The sequence below is a fragment of the Choloepus didactylus genome, chromosome 4, assembly GCF_015220235.1.
Source record: "Choloepus didactylus isolate mChoDid1 chromosome 4, mChoDid1.pri, whole genome shotgun sequence".
Lineage (NCBI taxonomy): Eukaryota > Metazoa > Chordata > Mammalia > Pilosa > Megalonychidae > Choloepus > Choloepus didactylus.
Window position 1 is genome coordinate 126071712 of NC_051310.1, and position 20331 is coordinate 126092042.

At 35.0% G+C, this 20331-nt stretch overlaps 1 protein-coding gene across 6 annotated transcripts in view; it reads right to left on the minus strand.

Annotated features, from left to right (window-relative positions):
* The window catches only part of UNC13C (unc-13 homolog C), a 740073-nt gene that overhangs the window by 383711 nt on the left and 336031 nt on the right, over window positions 1–20331 (minus strand). For all 6 annotated transcript variants that reach the window (XM_037833921.1, XM_037833918.1, XM_037833916.1 and 3 more), the window contains one exon: window positions 1912–2068. In XM_037833921.1, the coding sequence (XP_037689849.1) occupies window positions 1912–2068 (157 nt within the window). The remainder of the gene's footprint in view (window positions 1–1911; window positions 2069–20331) is intronic.

Sequence of the window (20331 nt, forward strand, 5' to 3'; positions counted from 1 at the left end):
AAATTTCTTATAACCATGCTGTCACTGAAACACTAAAATATACTGGAATCAATCTATTTTCTCTTCTTTGAGTCAGCATGAAGCAAAGGAGCATATTGTCCAATTTTCCTTCAAGTAGCTTTTATGGTGGACATTAACTATATAAACATAGTCTTCTCCCTCAGAGATCATTATTCCACAAAACTGGTTTATTCTTTACAAGGTATCCAGGCAGAACATTAGAGGAAAACAATATGATAACACAGAATGCTTTATGTTAAGGTAAATCCCAAGACAATTAATACTGTTACCAAGATGAGGTTTTATAGAAAAACTGCTCTATGATTAGATATTCGGTTGTAATAGTATTTTGTTGAGCTGGTTAAGGAGTGTTCTTTGGTCCCAGCTCCTGCAAGAGTTTCTCTCCCTAACAAAAGTAGCTGATAGTGTACTGTTTATATTGTAGGTGTGGAAGAAGAGATAAAATTTTCATACCTTATATTTGTAGAGAATGTTCAATTTTTACAAACTAGCTTCACATCTTTTAACTCACTTGATTTTCATCTTAAATTTGAGATACATGTTAGAATTAATATCCTCATTGAGCTGACTGAGAAATTGAGGCTTGGGTGATTGAACAGAATTGCCTCCTAACAACTAAATTTTCATATGAGTTCAAACCACAAGAATCCCAACCTTGGGAATGTTCTCTTCTGCTATTTCTTTTGCTTTGTTATTAAATATCAATAATTTTTACCTTTGATTCATTCCAACTCACTTCACATACCTCACACATGCATCATTACTCTTTAGGTGAATAGGACAGGAAAAGAGTGAACACAGCAGCACTTTCTTATTTTCCTACTGAATTTACATTTTTTATTTGCTAATTTACTACAGAGACCAGATCTCAATTGTTTCTATGGTATAATTTGATTTCTAACAATATACTCAATAACAAAAATCTATTTGGTTAACCAGTTTGGAAGTGTAGTGGAAAAATAACTACGGTGTCATGAAAATTACTTTCCTACAATGGATCTTTGTTTCCTCCATGAAAAAAATGAGAATAAAAATAACTGCCTCTCAGAGTTATTGAACAGCACTACTATCCATCAGTGGCCCTGGCCAGACACCTGGAAATCTATAGGTGCCTTCCCCTCTCCTTACCAGCCACATCCTCAAGGTTGTTGATTCTGTGCCTGAACAGCTCTGGAATTCATCTTTTCTTCACCATCTCCACTGATTCTCTCATTTAGTTTAAATCTTCTTGGGATTATTTTTAATTTCTATACCTTTTCCGAGTCCAGCTGATTTCAATTTGATTAAAGTTGTAGAGAATGAGTTCCAGTGACAAGTGCCACAGCCACCTCTTGTTAGGACCCTACCTTCTTCTAAAATTGACTTTTTGATATGTTCTTGATACATTTGACTAATTCAGGCAGGCAGCTTTAATTAGGTACAGATAGTTCTCTCAGGCTCTTTATACATTACATTTTACTTAGAGGATGTACCTTTATCCACCACTACCAGCAGGAACCAGTGGAAAGCATGAATGGAGCCTAAAGGGCTCCAGAGAAGGCAGCCAAGTTTACACTTACCAGAGAACAGTATCTGAAGTTGTGATTCTCAAATTTGCAGACATGGAGAATTCCCTGTAAAATACCAGTATTTGCTTATAAAATGTAGCTTTCCCACTATTGGGAAAGGTCATTCCAGATATGGAGACTGAATCTAATGAAGATTCCTATTGACTGTCAAATAGATATTTCAAAGAAAATATTTCAAATGAATTTGAGCTTCAGCCCATAATACTAGAAGATATTCCCTAAGAAGCCCCTTATGCAATAAGATTCCAGGAATATCCTGAATCCAAAGTCTTTTCAAAATGTAACTGTTCAGGACTTTTAAAGTTCAAAAAATAGTACTTACACCAAAGTTGGTAGCAGCAAATCGATCTGAGGCAGAAACCTGTATATTTGTCGAAACTGTAGTGTGAGCATAGAAAGCGTTTATATTTGCCAGCAAAGTGCTCATGACAGCAGGGACACCAGGACACATGTATTTAGAAGACAGACATGAAAAGTGCCTGCAAGACAGGAACATGAAGAATGCTTTAAACAGCATATCCTCTAATATTAACAATTAAATAATTTCTCAACTACATCTATGAAAAAGAGGGAAAACCCACACAAGATCTTCGTGAAAGAGAAAGCAGTTCTGACTTGTTGAAAATTTCTCATTTTCAAATGTGAAGTGGCTTAATTAGAACATGATTTGCCACAGGGAAGTGTGCATAAATCCTTTCAACTCTGAGTGTGTTTTGTGTATACACCAAAATGCAATTTTCAGTGGCATTTAGCACCTTTGGAAAGCAATGATAGATGTCTTCCTCTGTGCCTCAAACATGTATCTACTTATTTCAGTTCCTGAAATACCATATTCCAACCAGATGATGTTCTTTTACTCTTGTATTCCTTTCTCACTGGTAAAATAGCAAGAGGCCTTCTTCTCATCACCCATTGATCAAACAATCTGACTTGAGACCAGTTTGTGAGCTCTCTTCAGAAAAGAATGCCTTCAGTATGAGTTCTGTTTTACAACCAGGATTTAATTAGACAAACAGATGAATAGGGCAGACACATTGAATTATGCAGCTTTATGCTTAAGGACCATTTCTTTTAAACCTTGAATAAAAATGAATCTTATAGCCATCTGAAGGATCAAGTGTTCAATTCTGTTACTTCTCTCAAGGAAACCTGTTTCATTTGAATTATAACAAAAGACTTGAAAATTGAAAGCACAGCTTATGATAAACACAAAAAGATTAAATATGAATGGAGGAAGGAAATTTCCAGTTATCTGATCTGATTCTATTTTACTTATTTTGCTCTCACATCTCAGTGATTTATGCTCCACCTCAGCATCTCTGAATTTTGTATTAAACACAAACACAAAATACACATAAATAAATGGCCTGGGTGGCACCCCCGAAATAAATAAATCGTGGCATCTTTTAGATATCATCTAGGCAGCTCACCTGGCTTGTCATGGCTGATGAGGTAGATTAAATTAAACATGATTCTTTAAGGAACATGAATAATAATTTATGCCATGAGATATAACATTTGAATAATTTAAACCTGGAATTAGATTATCTTTGATTGCTTTTTTAGGGTATATGATACTTATTTTGATTTTATTATACACTAAACTGACAATAATATCTATGAATAATATCACAAATAATATAAAGATATTGAAAATAAAACTTAAAAAAATACCCTAGAGCCATCACATTTTTTCCTCAACAACTTATAATATTTAGATTTGTTATAACCAAGTCGCATTCAAGAAATGTGGAATATGCAATCCCTAAATGTAATGGGATAGTGGATAGCATAAAATGAATGGAACATTTACATACCTATGGGAGATAAGGAATTCAGGAACATCATAGACAATTGTCAAGATAAACTGTTAAGAAACTCAAAAGACAAGAAGTTTATTATACTGAGCCTACATTATCTACTTAAAGGGATACTGGAGGTTATCAATAATCTTGTTCTTGGTTTCAAAAAAGGATAGTTGTCCTCATAGTTCAGCCATGTTACCCTGTGTTTGTGATACTTCATTAAGGTGTTAATAACTTGGCAGTTACTTCAAGCATAAATAATGGAGAAAAATGGGAATTGCTACATTCACAGGGTGACTTTTATAAAGTAAAATAGAAAGATTTATTTTGAAAATGATACAGTTATTGAACATTGCTCATTAGTTATAAGCCATGTAAGAAGCAAAATAAGTGCGATATGTGAAGGCTGGGGATGTCAAAAACATGCTTTGTCTATTTTAGACTTTCAGCTGGTTAAGCTAATACCTTGATGATGAAAATGTCCTAGAAAATGGTGGCTTTGGGACCCAAAAAATGTTTCACAACGAAAATGAGAGGTTTAACAAATAATTTATGAGTTACATATGAAAATTTATGGATGATATAAAGAAAGCAAAGTAAATAGATATAATTTGGGGTTTTCAAATTTAATACTATGTTATGGATTTATCATTGATGCTAATACACACTTCATAGAAAAATTGGAAAAACAGTAAAAATAAACTTCTGTTCACACTTTAAATTTCCTTACAAAAAACCCAAACATAACTCCAATTTACAGCCAAATACCAGAATAATTTTTTCACTGAGAAAGCTCAAATGATTCTAGTGTTTTCTACCATTTAACCTGTTACCCATTTTTATACCCATCTAGCCAAAGAAATCTCCCTTCATTGACTATTCATTTACTACATTTCTGGCACTGTACTCAGTGGTAAGAATCTAAAGTTGATTGAAACATTGTCCCCTACATGTGACAACATGGATGTCCCTTGAAGGCGTCATGTTGTGTGAAATAAGCCAGACACAAAAGGACACTGTATGACCTCAATGATATGAAATAATTAGAATAAGCACACTCACAGAGTCAACATCTAGAACACAGGTTACCAGGGAATGGTGGGTGGGGTGGGGTATGAGATGGATAGGAAATGAGAAATTAAGGCTTAAAAGTTTCAATGTTTCTATTTGGAATGAAGGAAATATTTTGGTAATGGATGGTGCTGATGGTAGCACAACATTGTGAACATAATTCAAAGCACTGAAATATATATCTGAATGTGGTTAAAAGGGGAAATATTAGGTTGTATTTTTGGTAGCAATAACAATTAAAAAAAAAAAACATGGAACTACACTACACAAACTGTGAACCCTAATTTAAACATGGACTATAGTGAATAATACAGTTATAAAAATGTACTTTCATTAAGTTTAAAAATTCTTCCACAACAATGCAAGGTGTTAATAATAGGGTGATACATGGTGGTGGTTTATGCATGATTGTTCTGTAAACCCATACCATCTGTAATAAATAAAACAAAACAAAAAAGCATCATCCCTGATGTAAAAAATGTATACATCTAATTTAGAGGCATTATACGAAGCCCTAATTTTGTCGTGTAGCAAGAAGCGCTATTATAGAGATAGCTAAAAGATTTGGTGGGCCATAGGATAGAGGAATAAGCCCTTGAGATGCAGGGCAAATATTTTGAAGGGGTGCACTGTTTGGAGGTTGAAAGGCTGAGTTGAGTCTACTAATGGGGTAGGGAGGGGAAGTCAGAGGGAAAAGTCTGAGACCAGAGGATATGAGTTCAGGTAATGGCCTTGGAAGAATGAATAGTTTAATGTCCCTAGAACTTGATTCAACAAACATTTATTGAATGCATCTGAATGAAAGACACTGTACTGGGCATTGAGTATACAGGGATGAATCACTTACAGACTAGTAGGAGAATCAGGCACAAAAGAAATTTAATAAAATTATGAAAGGTGCAATGAAGCCATCAGATTAGAGTGCATTTACCACAATCTGGTGGGGAGTGGCAGAGAAGACTTCTTAAAGTGAGACTAGGCTAAGAATTAATGATTAAGAGAGTCAACTCAAGGATAGGGTTTGCTATTACTGATGTATGTGTGTGTGTGTGTGTGTGTTTGTGTGTTTGTGTATACATAAAGTGCTACAGGGAAATGGAATAACGCATACCAAGACACAACAGAAAAAAATAATATATACAGGGAACTCTAGAAATTTAGACTGGCGGAGCCCAAGTTTTCAGAACATTCCAGTTCTGGTGTGGCCAGAGATAAGGCTGAGAGATATGTTGAGAGTCTTGTATTGTATGTTAGGGAAGTTAGACCTATTTCATGGTCAAAGGACTTTTTCAAACAAAACTCAAAATCTTACAGTGAAAATGAAAGTAAAATACTGTCACCAATGAACTCTAGTGCAGTAGATGACAGGGAATAGAAAGTGACATCAATAGATTTGTATTTTAAATAGATTAACTTGGGAGGAGGAGCTTTTAGGAGGATGGGTTTAAGGAAGGTAAGACTAGGGAAAAGAATCCAGTTAGGAGGATAGGAAGATTAGGGATGATGAATGTTGGAAATAGGGCACTGACTGTGGAGATAGGGAGGAGAGAATGGATTTGAGAAATATTGAGAGAGGAAAAATTGTCAGAACTTGGTGACTGATAAGGACGGAGAGGGTAGGGAAGGAAAAACGACACGGTTCCAAGTTCTGGTTTGACTGACTGGGTGAATGGGGCTTCTGCCAAGTGAGCTAGGAACTAAAAAGGGAAAAAGAACTCGAAGGTGAGGATCATGTGTTCAGTTGTGTTTGAGCCTGAGGTTCTTGCGCAGCTTCCAGGTAGGAATATCCACCAAGTTACTGGAAATTTGGACTAGGCACTTAAGTTTGGGATCATCAGCCTGTGGGAGGGAGTCAAAACTAAGAAAATCGATACTATCACCTGGGGAGAATAAGTAGTCAAAGAGAAGTGTCAGAGAATGGAATCTGGGAAACACCAATATATAAGGAGTTGGTGGCAGAGAAAAAAGTAAATTCCATGACTCAGACCAAATTAAAAAAAAAAAAAAAGATGGGCAAAAGGAAATCCAGGAAACTTTGGAATCAGGGAAATCACGGGCATAGAAGGTTTGAAGGATAAAGGAGGATTGATAACATTAAGTGCAGTAAAGGAGACTTATGAAAGAAGGGCAGAGATGAAACTATTGGACTTGACAAATGTCACTGTGATCTTAGCAAGATCAATGTTAGTGAATGACTGGAGTTTGTAAACTGTGTTTAAATACTTGGTTGTTTTTGTTTGTTGTATTTTATTTTGATTTGGTTTGCTAGTGCTTGTGAAGTCTGATTCCTTCCCTTATATTTACTGCAAGTTAACATTTTCTTTCCGTTTATAATTTTTTTCTGAGTCTTACTTGCCAGAGGATATTGAAAAAATCTGTACCAGAGATGATAACAGTCCAAATATGCAGCTAAGAATGGAAGGGAGAGATCATGACAAAATGGAAACATTTAAAATTAAGTCAATGGATCTTGGGGATTTATCTCTGAGATAGGATATTAAAGTGGTCCACCATAAAGTGATGATGGCAACTTTGAAAACTAATAGTATTCTGTTTATAATCAGTTGACTGAGAGCAATACTTTAAATTTTACAGAGAATTAGACATGTATTCTTAGAGAATGGACAGAAATATTACACTTTCTGATTAAAATTTAACTGAGATGATTTCTGGGATATGATAGGAAGCAGATAACTGCACAACTCACCCCTCTAAACCTCCCATGGAAAGGTCAAAGGAAACCAAAAAGGATGCGAAGTCATAATGGCACTGGAATCCAAGGGTGCAAATTAAAAAATTATCAATTTCTGGAAGGACTTTTCCCTACCTTTAGGTCAGCTGGCTAGAGTGGTAAATATTCAGTGACTGGCTTGTATCTAAATTCCTGAAATACTAAACTGACCAGAGAGGAAATAGGATATTTCTAGGATCCTGTGGATATATTTTGGATTTATTTTGTCCCCAGAAAGGCCATATTCTTTAATGCAATCTTTTGGGAGCAAATGTATTACTGTTGACTAGATTAGAATTCTTTGATTGTTTCCATGGTGATGCGACTCAATCAACTGTAAGTAAAATGTATGATTGGATAATTTCCATGGAGGTGTTACCCCGCCCATTCAGGATGGGTGTTAATTGGATCACTGGAGTCTTATAAAGGAGTTCACAGACAGAAGGACCTCAGAGCAACTGAGAGTGACATTTTGAAGAGGAGCTGTAGCTAAGAGATGACAAAAATGCTCCAAGAGCAACATTTGGAGAACGCCATTTTGAAACACAACCTGGGAGCAAGCAGACACTAGCTAAGTGCCTTCCGAGCTAACAGAGGTTTTCCAGATGCCAATGGCCACCCTTCAGTGAAGGTACCCTACTGTTGATGCTACCTTGGACGCTTCATGTCTTACGAATGTAAATTTGCGACCACATAAACCCTCTTTATAAAAGTCAATCCATTTCTGGTATTTTGCAAAAGGACAGCATTAGCAAACCGGAGCAGACCCCCTACCATATACTACTATATCAGAGATTTGGGGCCTAGGCTGCTGCCTAGCAAGGCTGCCAATAACTCCCCTATTTCACAGTAATGGCTTCCCAAGGCCGCTGTTAACCATTTCCCACACTTTCTCACTCTGTATCTATTAAAGAGTATACAACTCCCAAGAGTGCAGTACTATTTGAGCAATGGTGGGATGTGAAGCTAGTTTAACAAGGAGCTGGTAGAACACTGGTGTGTGTGTGTGTGTATGTGTGTATATACCTATAGAAACATATACCTATAGACACACATATATACATATACAAATGTATTTATATATATGTGTGTTCTGCTTCTAGCAAGACAAGAATTCAAGGTTGTTTACATTATCCAGAAAAAGAAATCAGCCTCTCATACTTTGAGAATCCACCAATAGGAGCAGGAGAATGTCTTTCCCCAATCTAAAAGACACCAGTTTGATTTTACTAAATAAAATAAACCAATAATTCATTTTAAAGATATTGCGTGATCTTGACTCATAACTTTCTAAGGCAAAATATAGATACGAATGGTGATGATGTGAAAATCAAATGAGGCCAATGAGAAAAACACAGTATTTCACCTAATGCCATACTTCCCTTCCAATTAGATTTTACATCAGTTTCAATATCAAATTAGCATTACCAATGTGTTTTTCTTGTCAGTTGATTAAAATTTTAATCAACATAAATTCAGTTGCTTGATAAAAGAAAAAAGGCAATTGGATCAAACATGATTCTCCTAAATTTGGTCAGAATTAAGTTTAACACATCTTAATATATCTGAAGATTAAATTTAAAATATTTAGGAAATAGTTCCCACATCTTAGAACTTATATTAAAATGCTTTTCTTAGAAAGAACAAGTGGCTTGGGAATGAAGCAAACAGGATACCAAGATAATAAATTCAAGCATTTGATATGGTTAAATTAAATAAAAGAAAGAAAGAAAACACTGTAACTCAGAAACAGAATTTCCAGTTCACTCTGATGAGGAGAGTCATTATAAAAACTCAGTATAATCTTTTTCCTGGTTGGTAGAAATAATCGTCTTTTCTAAAAACTGTGACTAGAACCACAACAATACTCTACATTGACCTTGCCCTTCCATGTTCACCCTGTATTTCTTGCAACCATAAATGATATATATAATTAGGAAGTTAATATGTTAGAGATAGTGATATGCATCAAAGCATCAATTTCTCAGGTGATTGAAGGAAAAAAGAAGAGACAGATTCCAAATAAGACAAATCTTAATCAGTTAGTGGCTATACTTCTTGGAAACCATGAAGAAATGGTCCACAGAGGACATTTTTTAGTACATGGGAGAATAAAGGGATTTTAGATAGCTGATTTCAGAATGAAAGGCATGATGGCATAGAGATGCTTCATTTCAATCCTAGCCCTGTCCTGTGACCTTAGAAAAGTAACTTCGTCACTTCTAGATTCACTTTCTCCATCTGTAAAATGACAGGATAGTGCAAGAAGATACAGTCCTTACCAGCTCTAAAATGCTATAGAACTCTGAATATGGATAAAATGTGCCTAGTCCATATATAATACTTGCTCCTACCATTAACATTTGATTCTACTGAGGCCCAGGGTTAGAAGCGACTGTAGGAAAGCAGAGGGCAAGGAGTTAGCCTGAGGCAATTTTTGCTCTTTGCAGCATTTCAGCTAACAAGCTTCCCCATGATCTTCAATCTGCACAAGTGTCTTGCTCCTGAGTTTGACCTTTCTTTTATGTGCTGTTACAGCCAAGGCAAAATTTATTGCTTCTAAACATCTTCATTGAAAATAATTTCCTTTTAAAAGTTGTGGTTCCAATTTAAAATAACTGAGAATATTCCTACAGCAACCCACTCTTTCAAGGAGTATTCCTTCAAATAAAATAGTTCAAAAAGTACGATTGCAGTCTCTGGAAATTCTTAATATTCCCCCACCCCCAAAGACATGGTTAAAACAATGGATTAATACTTATTAAAAGCATTAGTGACTTCTTTTATTGCAAGAAAATGAGGGTAGTCTCAAAATAATGTAACAAATTGAACTTCAGTTCCATGGAAAAAGTCAAACTCTAAGATGAAGCTTAAGTTATTTGCTACAACATTTATCAACTGTTAACTCCCAAAACGTTATTAGAGAAATGCTGATAATTATTTAAAGATAAAGTATCTTAAATAGCACATTTGGCTTCCACTCACTTCCTATTCTTTCATAGCCATCATGATGGAAAAAAAATGAAACATAACTCACATGCCTTTCCATAGAAAATTGTTACCACAGTTTTGAAGGGATGGAAATGTTTTGGACTCAAAAGATTTAACAAGTCAATATATTTTAATGAACAGAAGAGCAGGAAATGGGAGCACTGAAAAGATAACAATGATTCTTACATCATTGGGAGAGATTTCAGAGAAACAATGCAAGATAAGATGAAAGGAAAGACTATCTGTATTCCTGATGTGAGAAATACAACAAATTTATCACATTTGTTCCCCAAAACTTAGATTAGCATGTATTTCAATGATATGTTCATATTTATTCACCCTCGTCATTGAATAGGGGCTTAAATCTTTAAAGATCACCACAGCCTCTCATAGATGCTGTGGATTGCTCAGGCCTGAATATTGGTGTTTTGAGTGTGAGGGCAATGGTGTGGCACAGGAAGGTAATGAAATGCATATGATTTGGAAGAGTGACAAAAGATGAAGAGCAAGGAATAGTGGGACTCTCGGGCTGATTACCAGCTTTCTCTGACACCTCTCCTCAACTGTGCCTGGATTTGGTTCCTCCAAGTCTATGCTCTCAGAGAACCCACACATGCTTTTTTGTATTCTCTTGTTATTAGTCAATTTTTTCTTTCTCTTCCCTCAAAATTAGGAGTTGATTGAAGGCAAGAGCTATCTTTTATTGCTTTTTCCCCATGGCCCTATATAATTCAGCCAACCCAGAAAATGTCTATTAAATAGATGAATTCCATAGATATGTAAAAATGTTTCTCAAATGAATGAATGTATCAATTAAGCAGCACTCATCTTAAGAAGCTGATTCATGGCTGAAGCAGCTAAAATAGACTAGTATCTTTAAAATGAACTGTATCCGAAAAGTTCTGGTTCAAAGATGAATTAGATTAAGATGACCAATGCCAAAATACAGGTTGTTTGTAAAACATGCCATGGTCAAAAATGTTGACCTAATGCTGTTTTCTCCTTTGGAATTACGGAAGCATGACCACAGTCTAATAGTATCTCTGATTTTATGAGATACCTTGGGGCTTCATTTTATAATAAATGTCTTATGAAATACTCAGTTAAAATATATTTGCTTGAAAGAAGTCACCCCCAGAGGATGATTTAATCCTTAATACCTGACACAAAATTCTATAAGAGTGTTTGGAAGAAGGCTGGTCAGAACGCTATTAGGAGCATATTTATGTGTGCATAAATAGATGAAAAGCATCAAGGACTACCAGAAATCTCATGAGGGAAATAAGTTCTATGTCCAAGTTAAGGAGGCAAAATGTGTGAAAGAGTTCGCTCCTTTGGGAAAGGGAACAGACGCTCATTCTTATTATCATAAATTGGAAAATTGCTTTTACTTGAGATGGATGGTTATGTTTACCATGTGGAAACATTTCCTTTCCATCTTTGATCAATCTCTTGTCCAAATAGGAAAATTAGAATCCCTTTCCCCTTTCTCAAGAATCTGCGAAACAAAGGATATATTTTTATGAAACAAATAGAACTAATAAATTGTGCCCTCATAGAAAATATTCTGTGGTAACAAAAGAGTGCATTTATAGTACGCAGGATGTACCTTAGAAGATTGGGAAATTCAGAATTAATGTTTAGGCTATTTACCAGCAAAATAGATTCAACCTCCATTTTATAATGAGAAATACACAGGCAGAAAATTTAATAATGTACTCCCACATTCTCTGACTTAATACACACTTCTCCTTTATTTCTGTTCCAAATTCATCCTCAAAGAAATGGGAGAATGTTTAAAATGAACCAATCAATCTCCAGTAAAAGAGGAAGATTACAAAGTTACCTGGAGATTTGGCTGAGCATAAGGGGACCTAAAATATCAAAAGAAATGGTAATCTGATTTCTGCTTATGCTCAAATCCACAAGAATTAAGCAATTTTGTCCTTTCCCAAACATGTAAGTGCCCTTTCTACACAGACAGTTCATCATTTTTTTTTCTCTTAAAACCTTTGTTTTTTAAAAAATTAAGAGGAAAGTAATGCCAAGATAAGCTTGATATTTTTGTCTGATTCTGTTTGTTTTTGTTTGCTTGTCAGCCGCATAGCCGCATTTTTTTTTTTTTTTTTTTTTTTTTGGCCTGGTTTTGGTTTTTGGTTACCTGAAGCAAGGCTTCAAAACAGTAGCAAAATAGTGATTCTCTGTTAATCACTTTACATTTGAAGACAGTATTACTTGTATCTTTTTTTTAAGTTGACCTATTCATTGGCTAATAAGAGGTTGGGACTCATGTTACAGTTCAACTGTAAAACTATTTGTTGAAAGTTACTGATTAAGAGCATCTCTGAAAATTATATTTTAACCCCTGGCATAAAAATATCAGTCCTCTAAAACCTCCTCAAATTATTACAAATGATCAGTGTGTCATTTTCTAAAATAATTTAATACAGCATAAAAGGCAAATAGGTACCTGCAACATGTTAATTAAACTTTTGGTTCCACTTTGCTTGCTTTTGGCAACTGATAATCTCTGACATCCAGAGATACATCAGAAGAAGATAGGAAAAAATGAGATGCTGATAAACAACTTCTGTTTCTGATACAGTCAATCACAAATATATATTGAGATTCTATCAGACACCAAGAACTTCTTATAAAGAAATAACGAGAGATGACCCCTATCTTAAAGATTTCAATTTGTAAATCCTTGAATGCAAGTGCACCTTTGAATGACTCCATCCTATTATCTCTCTTAAGCATGCTTATAGATGATAATTACATTATAGTATATTAATGTATATTGATATAAAATGGGTACTGTGGTAGGCTGGATTATGTATCCCAAACACATATCGTTCATCTTAATCCTCATCCTGTGGGTGTTAACCCACAATAAACAGGACTTTTTGAAGATATTATTTTTAGTTAAGCTGTGGACAAACTCAGTGATGATCTTAATCGGGATTTCTGGAGGTTTTATTAAGAGGACTGGAAGTCACAGAAGCCAAAAGGGAGAGGACATAATCATGTGATGGGAAAGCCAAGAAACTCCAAGGATTGCCACCAAGCCAGCACCAAAATGCTACCAACTACTAGAGGAAACAGTCTTTTAGCCTCTGAAACCATGAGATGACAAACACCTGTTGTTTAAGCGAAACCATTGTGTGATATTCATCATAGCAGTCTGGAAAACTATGACAATTATATATATTTCATGCAAAATAATTTCCAACAACTAATGTTCAAGTATAAATAGCATATAAAGATATTGGTAGGGTTTTTTTTAAGGAGTTAGATTGTCAAACAACAGAAATGTGTTTTTAATTCTGAAAATATGGTAAATTTTGTACTCAGTATTAAAAGAAACATTTACTAAATAAAAATATCAATTCAAGATCAAATGTATAGCCACAGGTAAATATAATCTACCACTTGCTTGTTTGTTGTAGAAGTGTATTTGTCAATTTAACACAAAACTCCAAGGCATTCTCTTTTCTAATACCTATCTGGCTGCCTTCACTCTCTAGATCAGTGGTTGGCAATGCATGCCCACAAGCCAAATCTGGCCTGTAGTTTTTGTTCTTGGAAATAAAGTTTAATTGGAACACAGCCACACCCATTTGATTACTTAATATCTAGTAATATTACTAGATATTACTAGATATTATAGTAATATTTAGATTCCTTGTTGCTAAAGCAAATACGATGCAATAGATTGGCCTAAAACAACAGTAATGTTTTGGCTCATGGTTCTGAGGCTAGGAAAAGTCCAAATCAAGTCCTCATCAAGGCAATGCTTTCTTCCCAAAGACTGGTGTTCTGGGGCTGGCTGCCGGAAATCCTTGGTTCTGGGCTCCTCTGTCACATCACAATGCACGTGGCGGCCTCTCCTGGCCTCTCCCTTCTCTTCTGGGTTCTACTGACTTTCACCTTCTGGCTGCTCCCTCTGCTGCTTTCTATCTGTCTGAATTTCATTTTGATATACAGGACTCCAGTAATAGGATTAAGAACCATCCTGATTGAGTTGGGCCACACCTTAACTGAAGTAACCTCAACAAAAGGTCCTACATACAATGGTTTTACACCCACAAGAATGGATTAACTTTAAGAACATGTTTTTCTAGAGAACGTAACTCCAAACCACCACAGTATCTATTGCTGCTTTGGACTAAATCTATGTAGTCGAGTAGTTGTGACAGAGACTGTATGACCCACAAAGCCAAAAACATTTACTAACTGACCCTTTACAGAAAGTTTTCCAACCCCTGCTCTAGAATGTTATCTAGTCTGAGCAGGGTCTTTGTTAAGCTTAATTTTTTAAATCTAATAGGACCCGTAGTTGACCTTATATAAGGGATGCTTGTAAACCAAATAAAGATCCAAGTATTTTTTGTTATAATCATTCACTTAGGTTAAGAGGCAAGAGGAAAATACAGTGTGGTAAAATAAAGGTGAATCAATTCTCCTCTTTCAAATTATCATATATTACATTTACAATTTTTCTACATTAATAGGATTGTGTTTCTCAGAATATAGGAAACATGGAAATGAAAGGAATCTGACATCAGTTTACAGAGATATTTTGCAATGAATTTAACCTGATCCTTTCTGCAATTTTGGTTTTTAAGGCTAGCTTTCTTTGAGCAGCATAGATAATTTACTTTAGACTATTGATCATAGTTGCATTTTTTTCTTTTATTAGAGAAGTTATGGGTTTACAGAACAAAATCATGCATAAAATACAGGATTTGCATGTACCAACCCACTACCAACACCTTTAGTTGGTGTGGAACATTGTGTAACGATCGAGGATAGCACATTTTTATAATTGTACTAATAATTAAAGTCCATGGTATAAGTTAAGGTTCACTGTTTGTGTAGTGTAGTTCCACAGATTTTTTTCAAATTTTTATTCTTACCATATATACAATCTAAGATTTCCCCTTTTAATCATATTCAGATGTATATTTCAGTGCTGTTAACTGCCTTCACAATGTTGTGCTATCATCATCACCATCACCATTCATTACCAAAACATTTCCATCATTTCAAAAATGGAGCCCTGTACATTTTGTCTTAACTTCCCATTCCTTATCCCCACCCTGCCTGCTAACCTACATCCTAGCTTCTGATTCTGTGAGTTTGCTTATTCTAATTGTTTCAAATCAGTGAGATACTATAATATCTGTCCTTTTGTGTCCTACTTATTTCACTCAACTTGATGTCTTCAAACTATTACCTTTTACAGCTGAATAATATTCCATTGTGCATACATAACACATTTTATTTATCCATTCATTGGTTAATGGATACTTGGGTTGCTTCCATCTTTTAGCAATTATGAATAATACTGCTATGAACCTTTGTGTATAAATATCTGTTTAAGGCCCTGCTTTCAATTCTTTTGGGTAAATAATAAGTAGTGGGATTGCCAAGTCGTATGGTTGTTCTATACTTAGCATCCTGAGAATCACCAGTCTTCCACAGTGGCTACACCATGGCCAACAGCAATGAATGGGTGTTTCTATTTCTTGATATCCTCTCCAACAATTGTCATTTTCCATTTTGTTGATAGCAGCCTTTCTAATGGGTGTGAAATTGTGCCTCACTGTGGTTTAGACTTGCATTTTCCTGATGGCTAATGATGTTGAGCATCTTTTCATGGGCTTTCTGACCACTTATTTATCATTGTTGGAGAAATGTCTGTTCAAGTCTTTTGCCCATTTTAAATTGGTTTGTTAGCCTTTTTGTTGTTAAGTTGAAGGATTTCTTTATATATGCTGGATATTAATTTTTGTTGGATATGTGGCTTCCAAATATTTTCTCCCATTGTGAGGGCTGTCTTTTTATTTTCATGATAGAGTCCTTTGAAGGACAAAAGTTGCTTTTTTTTTTTTTTTTATGAGGGCCCATTTATCTATTTTTTCTTTCATTGCTTTGCTATGGGTATAAAGTCCAAGAAACCATACACTACAAAAGAATTTAAAGATGCTTCTCTGTATTTTCTTCTAGCAATTGGAAAGTTCTGGCTCTCATATTTAGATCTTTGATCCATTTTGAGTTGATTTATGTATAAGTTGTGAGGTAAGGGTCCTCCTTTTTGTCCAGTTTTCCCAGCACCATTTATTGCAGAAACTATTCATTCCCAATTGAGTGATCTTTGCAGCCTTGTCAAAAATCTGATGGCCACAAATGTGGTGGTTGATTTTCGAGCTCTCAATTCTATTCCACTGGTTTTTATGTCTGTCCTTGTATCAGTACCATGCTGTTTTGATTACTGTGGTTTTGTAGTAAGTTTTAAGATAGGGAAGCATGAGTCCTCCAACTTCATTCTTCTTTTCTGAGATGGCTTTAACTATTTGGGGTCCCTTACCCTTCCATTTAAATTTGATGATTGGCTTTTCCATTTCTGCAAAGAAAATGTAGTTCAAATTTTGATTGGGATTGTATTGAATCTATAAATTGCTTTGGGTAAGACTGACATTTTAATGATATTTAGTCTTCCAATCCATGAATATGGAATATCCTTCAATTTATTTAAGCTTTCTTTTATTTCTTTTAGCTATATTTTGCAGTCTTCTGTGTACAAGTCCTTTACATCCCTGGCAAGATTTATTCCTAGATATTTGATTTTTTTCTTTGCTATTGTGAATTAAATATTTTTCTTGATTTCTTCTTGCAAATGTTCATTGCTTGTATATAGAAACACTACTGATTTGGAGTTGTTAATCTCGTACCCCACCATTTTGCTGAAGCTCTAGGAGCTTTGTTATGGATCTTATGTCTTTTACCATATTTAGAAGCCATCACTCACAAATAGGAAAAGTTTTTCTTCTTCCTTTCCAATTTGGATGCATTTTATTTCTTTTTCTTACCTAATTGCCCTGGCAAGAAATTCCAGGATAATGATGAATAACAGCAGTAATAGTGGACATCCTTGTCTTGGTCCTGACTTTATAGGAAAGCTTTCAGTCTTTCACCATTAAGTAGACACTGTGGGCTTTTCATATATACCCTTTACCATCTTTAGGAACTTTCCTTCTATTTCTAGAGTTTTTATCAAGCAAGGGTGCTGGGTGTATTGTTTCAAATGCCTTTTCTGTATAATTGTGATGATCATGTGGTTTTATTCCTCCATTCTGTTAATGTGTTGTATTACAATAACTGATTTTATTAGGTTGATTCAACCTGGCATAACAGGGATAAATTCTATTTGATTATGGTGTAAAATTCTTTTAATATCCTGATGGATTCTGTTTGATAGTAATTTCTTGATGAATGTTGCATATACTTATATGAGATACTGGCATGTAGTTTTCTACATCTGGTTTGGTATGAGTGTGATGTTGATTTTGTAGAATGAGTTAGGGAGTGTTCCTTCCTCTTCAATTTTTTGGAGGAGTTTGAGCAGAATTGCAGTAGGTCTTTTTGGAATGTTCGGTTGAATTGCCCTTTAAAACCATCTGAGCCAGGGCTTTTCTTTTTTGGGAGGCTTTTGATCGCCGATTCAATCTCTTTACTAGTAATTGGTTTGTTGAGATCTATTTCTTCTTGAGTCAATAGAGGTAGTTTGTGAGCTTCTAAGATTTGTCCATTTATTGGCATATAGTGTTTGTGGTATCCTCTTATAGTCTTTATTTTAGCAGGGTCAGTAATAATGTCCCCCTTTTCATTCTGATTTTTGTTATTTGCATCCTTTCCCTTTTTTTCTTTGTCAGTCTAGCTAAGGTTTGTTGATTTTGTGGATCTTTTCAAAGAACCAACTTTTGGTTTTATTGATTCTCTCCATTGTTTTGTTTTCTATTTCATTGGTCTCTGCTCCATTCTTTGTTCTTTCTTTCCTTCTGCTTGCTTTGGGTTTAGTTTGCTCATGTTCTTCTAGTTCTTCAAGTTTTGAAGTTAGGTCTCTGATTTGAAGTCTTTCATCTTTTTTAATGTAAGAATTGAGAGTCATAAATTTCCTTATCAGCACTGCCTTCATTGCATCCCATACATTTTGGTATGTTGTATTTATATTTTCATTGGCCTCAAGATATTTCCTCATTTCATTTCTGATTTCCTCTTTACCCCACTGGTTAAGAATATGTTGTTCAATTTCCACATATTTATTAATTTCCCCTTCCTCCGTTATTGATTTCTAGCTTCATTCTGTTGTAGCCAGAGAATATACAGTATATGATTTCAATACTTTTTAATATATGACTTGTTTTGTGAACCAACATTTGGTCTATCCTGGTGAATGATCCATGTGCACTCTAGAAGTATGCATATTCTGTTTTCATTGTGTGCAGTGCTCTATAATGTCTGTTACGTCTGGTTGGTTTAGTTTACCATTCAAATACTGTACTTCCTTATTGATCTTCTGACTAGATGTTCTGTCCATTTTGGAGAGTGATGTGTTAAAGTCTCCTACTATTAACATAGAACCATCAATTTCTCCCTTCAAATCTGTCAGTATTTGCTTTCTATATTTTGGGGCTCTGCTCTTTGGTGCATATATATTTATAATTGTTATATTTTCCTATTGAATTGACCCCTTATCAGTGTGTAATGACAATCTTTGTCCCTTATTACTGTTTTTGAGTTAAAGTCTATTTTATTGAATATTATTATAGCTACCCCAGCTCTTGTTTGGTTACTACTTACATGGTATTTTTTTTCCATCCTTTCACTGTCAATCTATTTGTATCTTTGACTTCAACGTCTCTTGCAGACAGCATATACTTGGGTCATGATTTTTTATCCTTTCTGCCAATCTCTGACTTTTGACTGAAGAGTTTAATCCACTGACATTTAAAGTCACTACTGATAATACAGGTCTTTCTTCTGTCATTTTACTATTTAGCCTTTGCAATTCTTACATCTTTTTGTCCCTCATTTCCATTAAAGCCTACTTTATATTTATCTGCTTTCTTGTATTGTACCATATTGAATGTCTTTTCATTTCTACCTGGATATATTTTTGTCTTCTGTTTTCCTTGTGGTTACCATGGGGTCAAAATTTAACATCCTAAATATATAGCAATTATATTTTGTTTGATACCACTTAACTTCAATACCATGCACATACACTTTTCCTCTACTCCTCTGTTGCCCCACTGATTTTCTGTAGTTGTTGCCACTTATACCCTTGCATACTTTATGTCCAAAAACATAGATTTACCATTACTCTTTATGCATTTGCATTTTATTACCTGTAGGAAGAAGTCGCATTGTCTACCAAACAATACACTGCAATAATACTGATATATATATATATATCTCAGTATAATAGAATAGTGGTCCTTATTTCTTTATACTGCTGTGAACCACCATCTAGTGTCCTTTCTTTCAGTCTGAAGAATTTCCTTTAGCATTGCTTGCTGGGCAGGCCTAGTCATGATGTATTCCCTCAGCTTTCGTTTATCTGGGAATGTCTTAATCTCTTCCCCAGTTTTGAAAGAGAATCTAACTGGATATAAAATTCTTGGCTGCCAGTTGTTTTCCTTCAGCATGGGAAGTATTTCAATCCACTGCATTCCCGCCTCCATGATTTCTGATGAGAAATCTGTACTCAATCTTTTTTGGGATTCCCTTATATGTAACATATTGCTTTTCTTGTGCAGCTTTCTGAACTCTCTCCTCCTTTGCATTTGATAGTGTAATCAATATATGACAGGGTATATTTTTGCATGTTTATTCTGTTTGTTGTTCTTTGGGCTTCTTGGATGTGCATATTCATGTCCTTTGCTAAGTTTGGGAAGTTCTCTATAATTATTTCTTTGATGATTCCTTCTGCCCCTTTCTCTCTTTTCTTCTCCTTCTGGGACTCCAATAATGCATATATTAGTATGCTTGATGGTGTCCCAGAGGTGTCTTGGGCTATTTTCACTTTCTATACTTTTTCCTTTCTGCTTCTAATCCTGACTCATTTTAAGTGTATTGTCTTCAAATTCACTGATTATTTCTTCTGCCAGTTCCAATCTGCTCTTGAAACCCTCCTGGGAATTTTTCATTTCAGTTACTGTGGTCTTCAACTCCAGTTATTCTGCTTGATTCCTTTTTAACATTGCCATCTCTTTACTAAGATTCTCATATTGCTCATTCTTGTTTTCCTGATATCCTTTAGTTCTTTCTCCATTTTCCTTCATCTCCTTGAGCATTT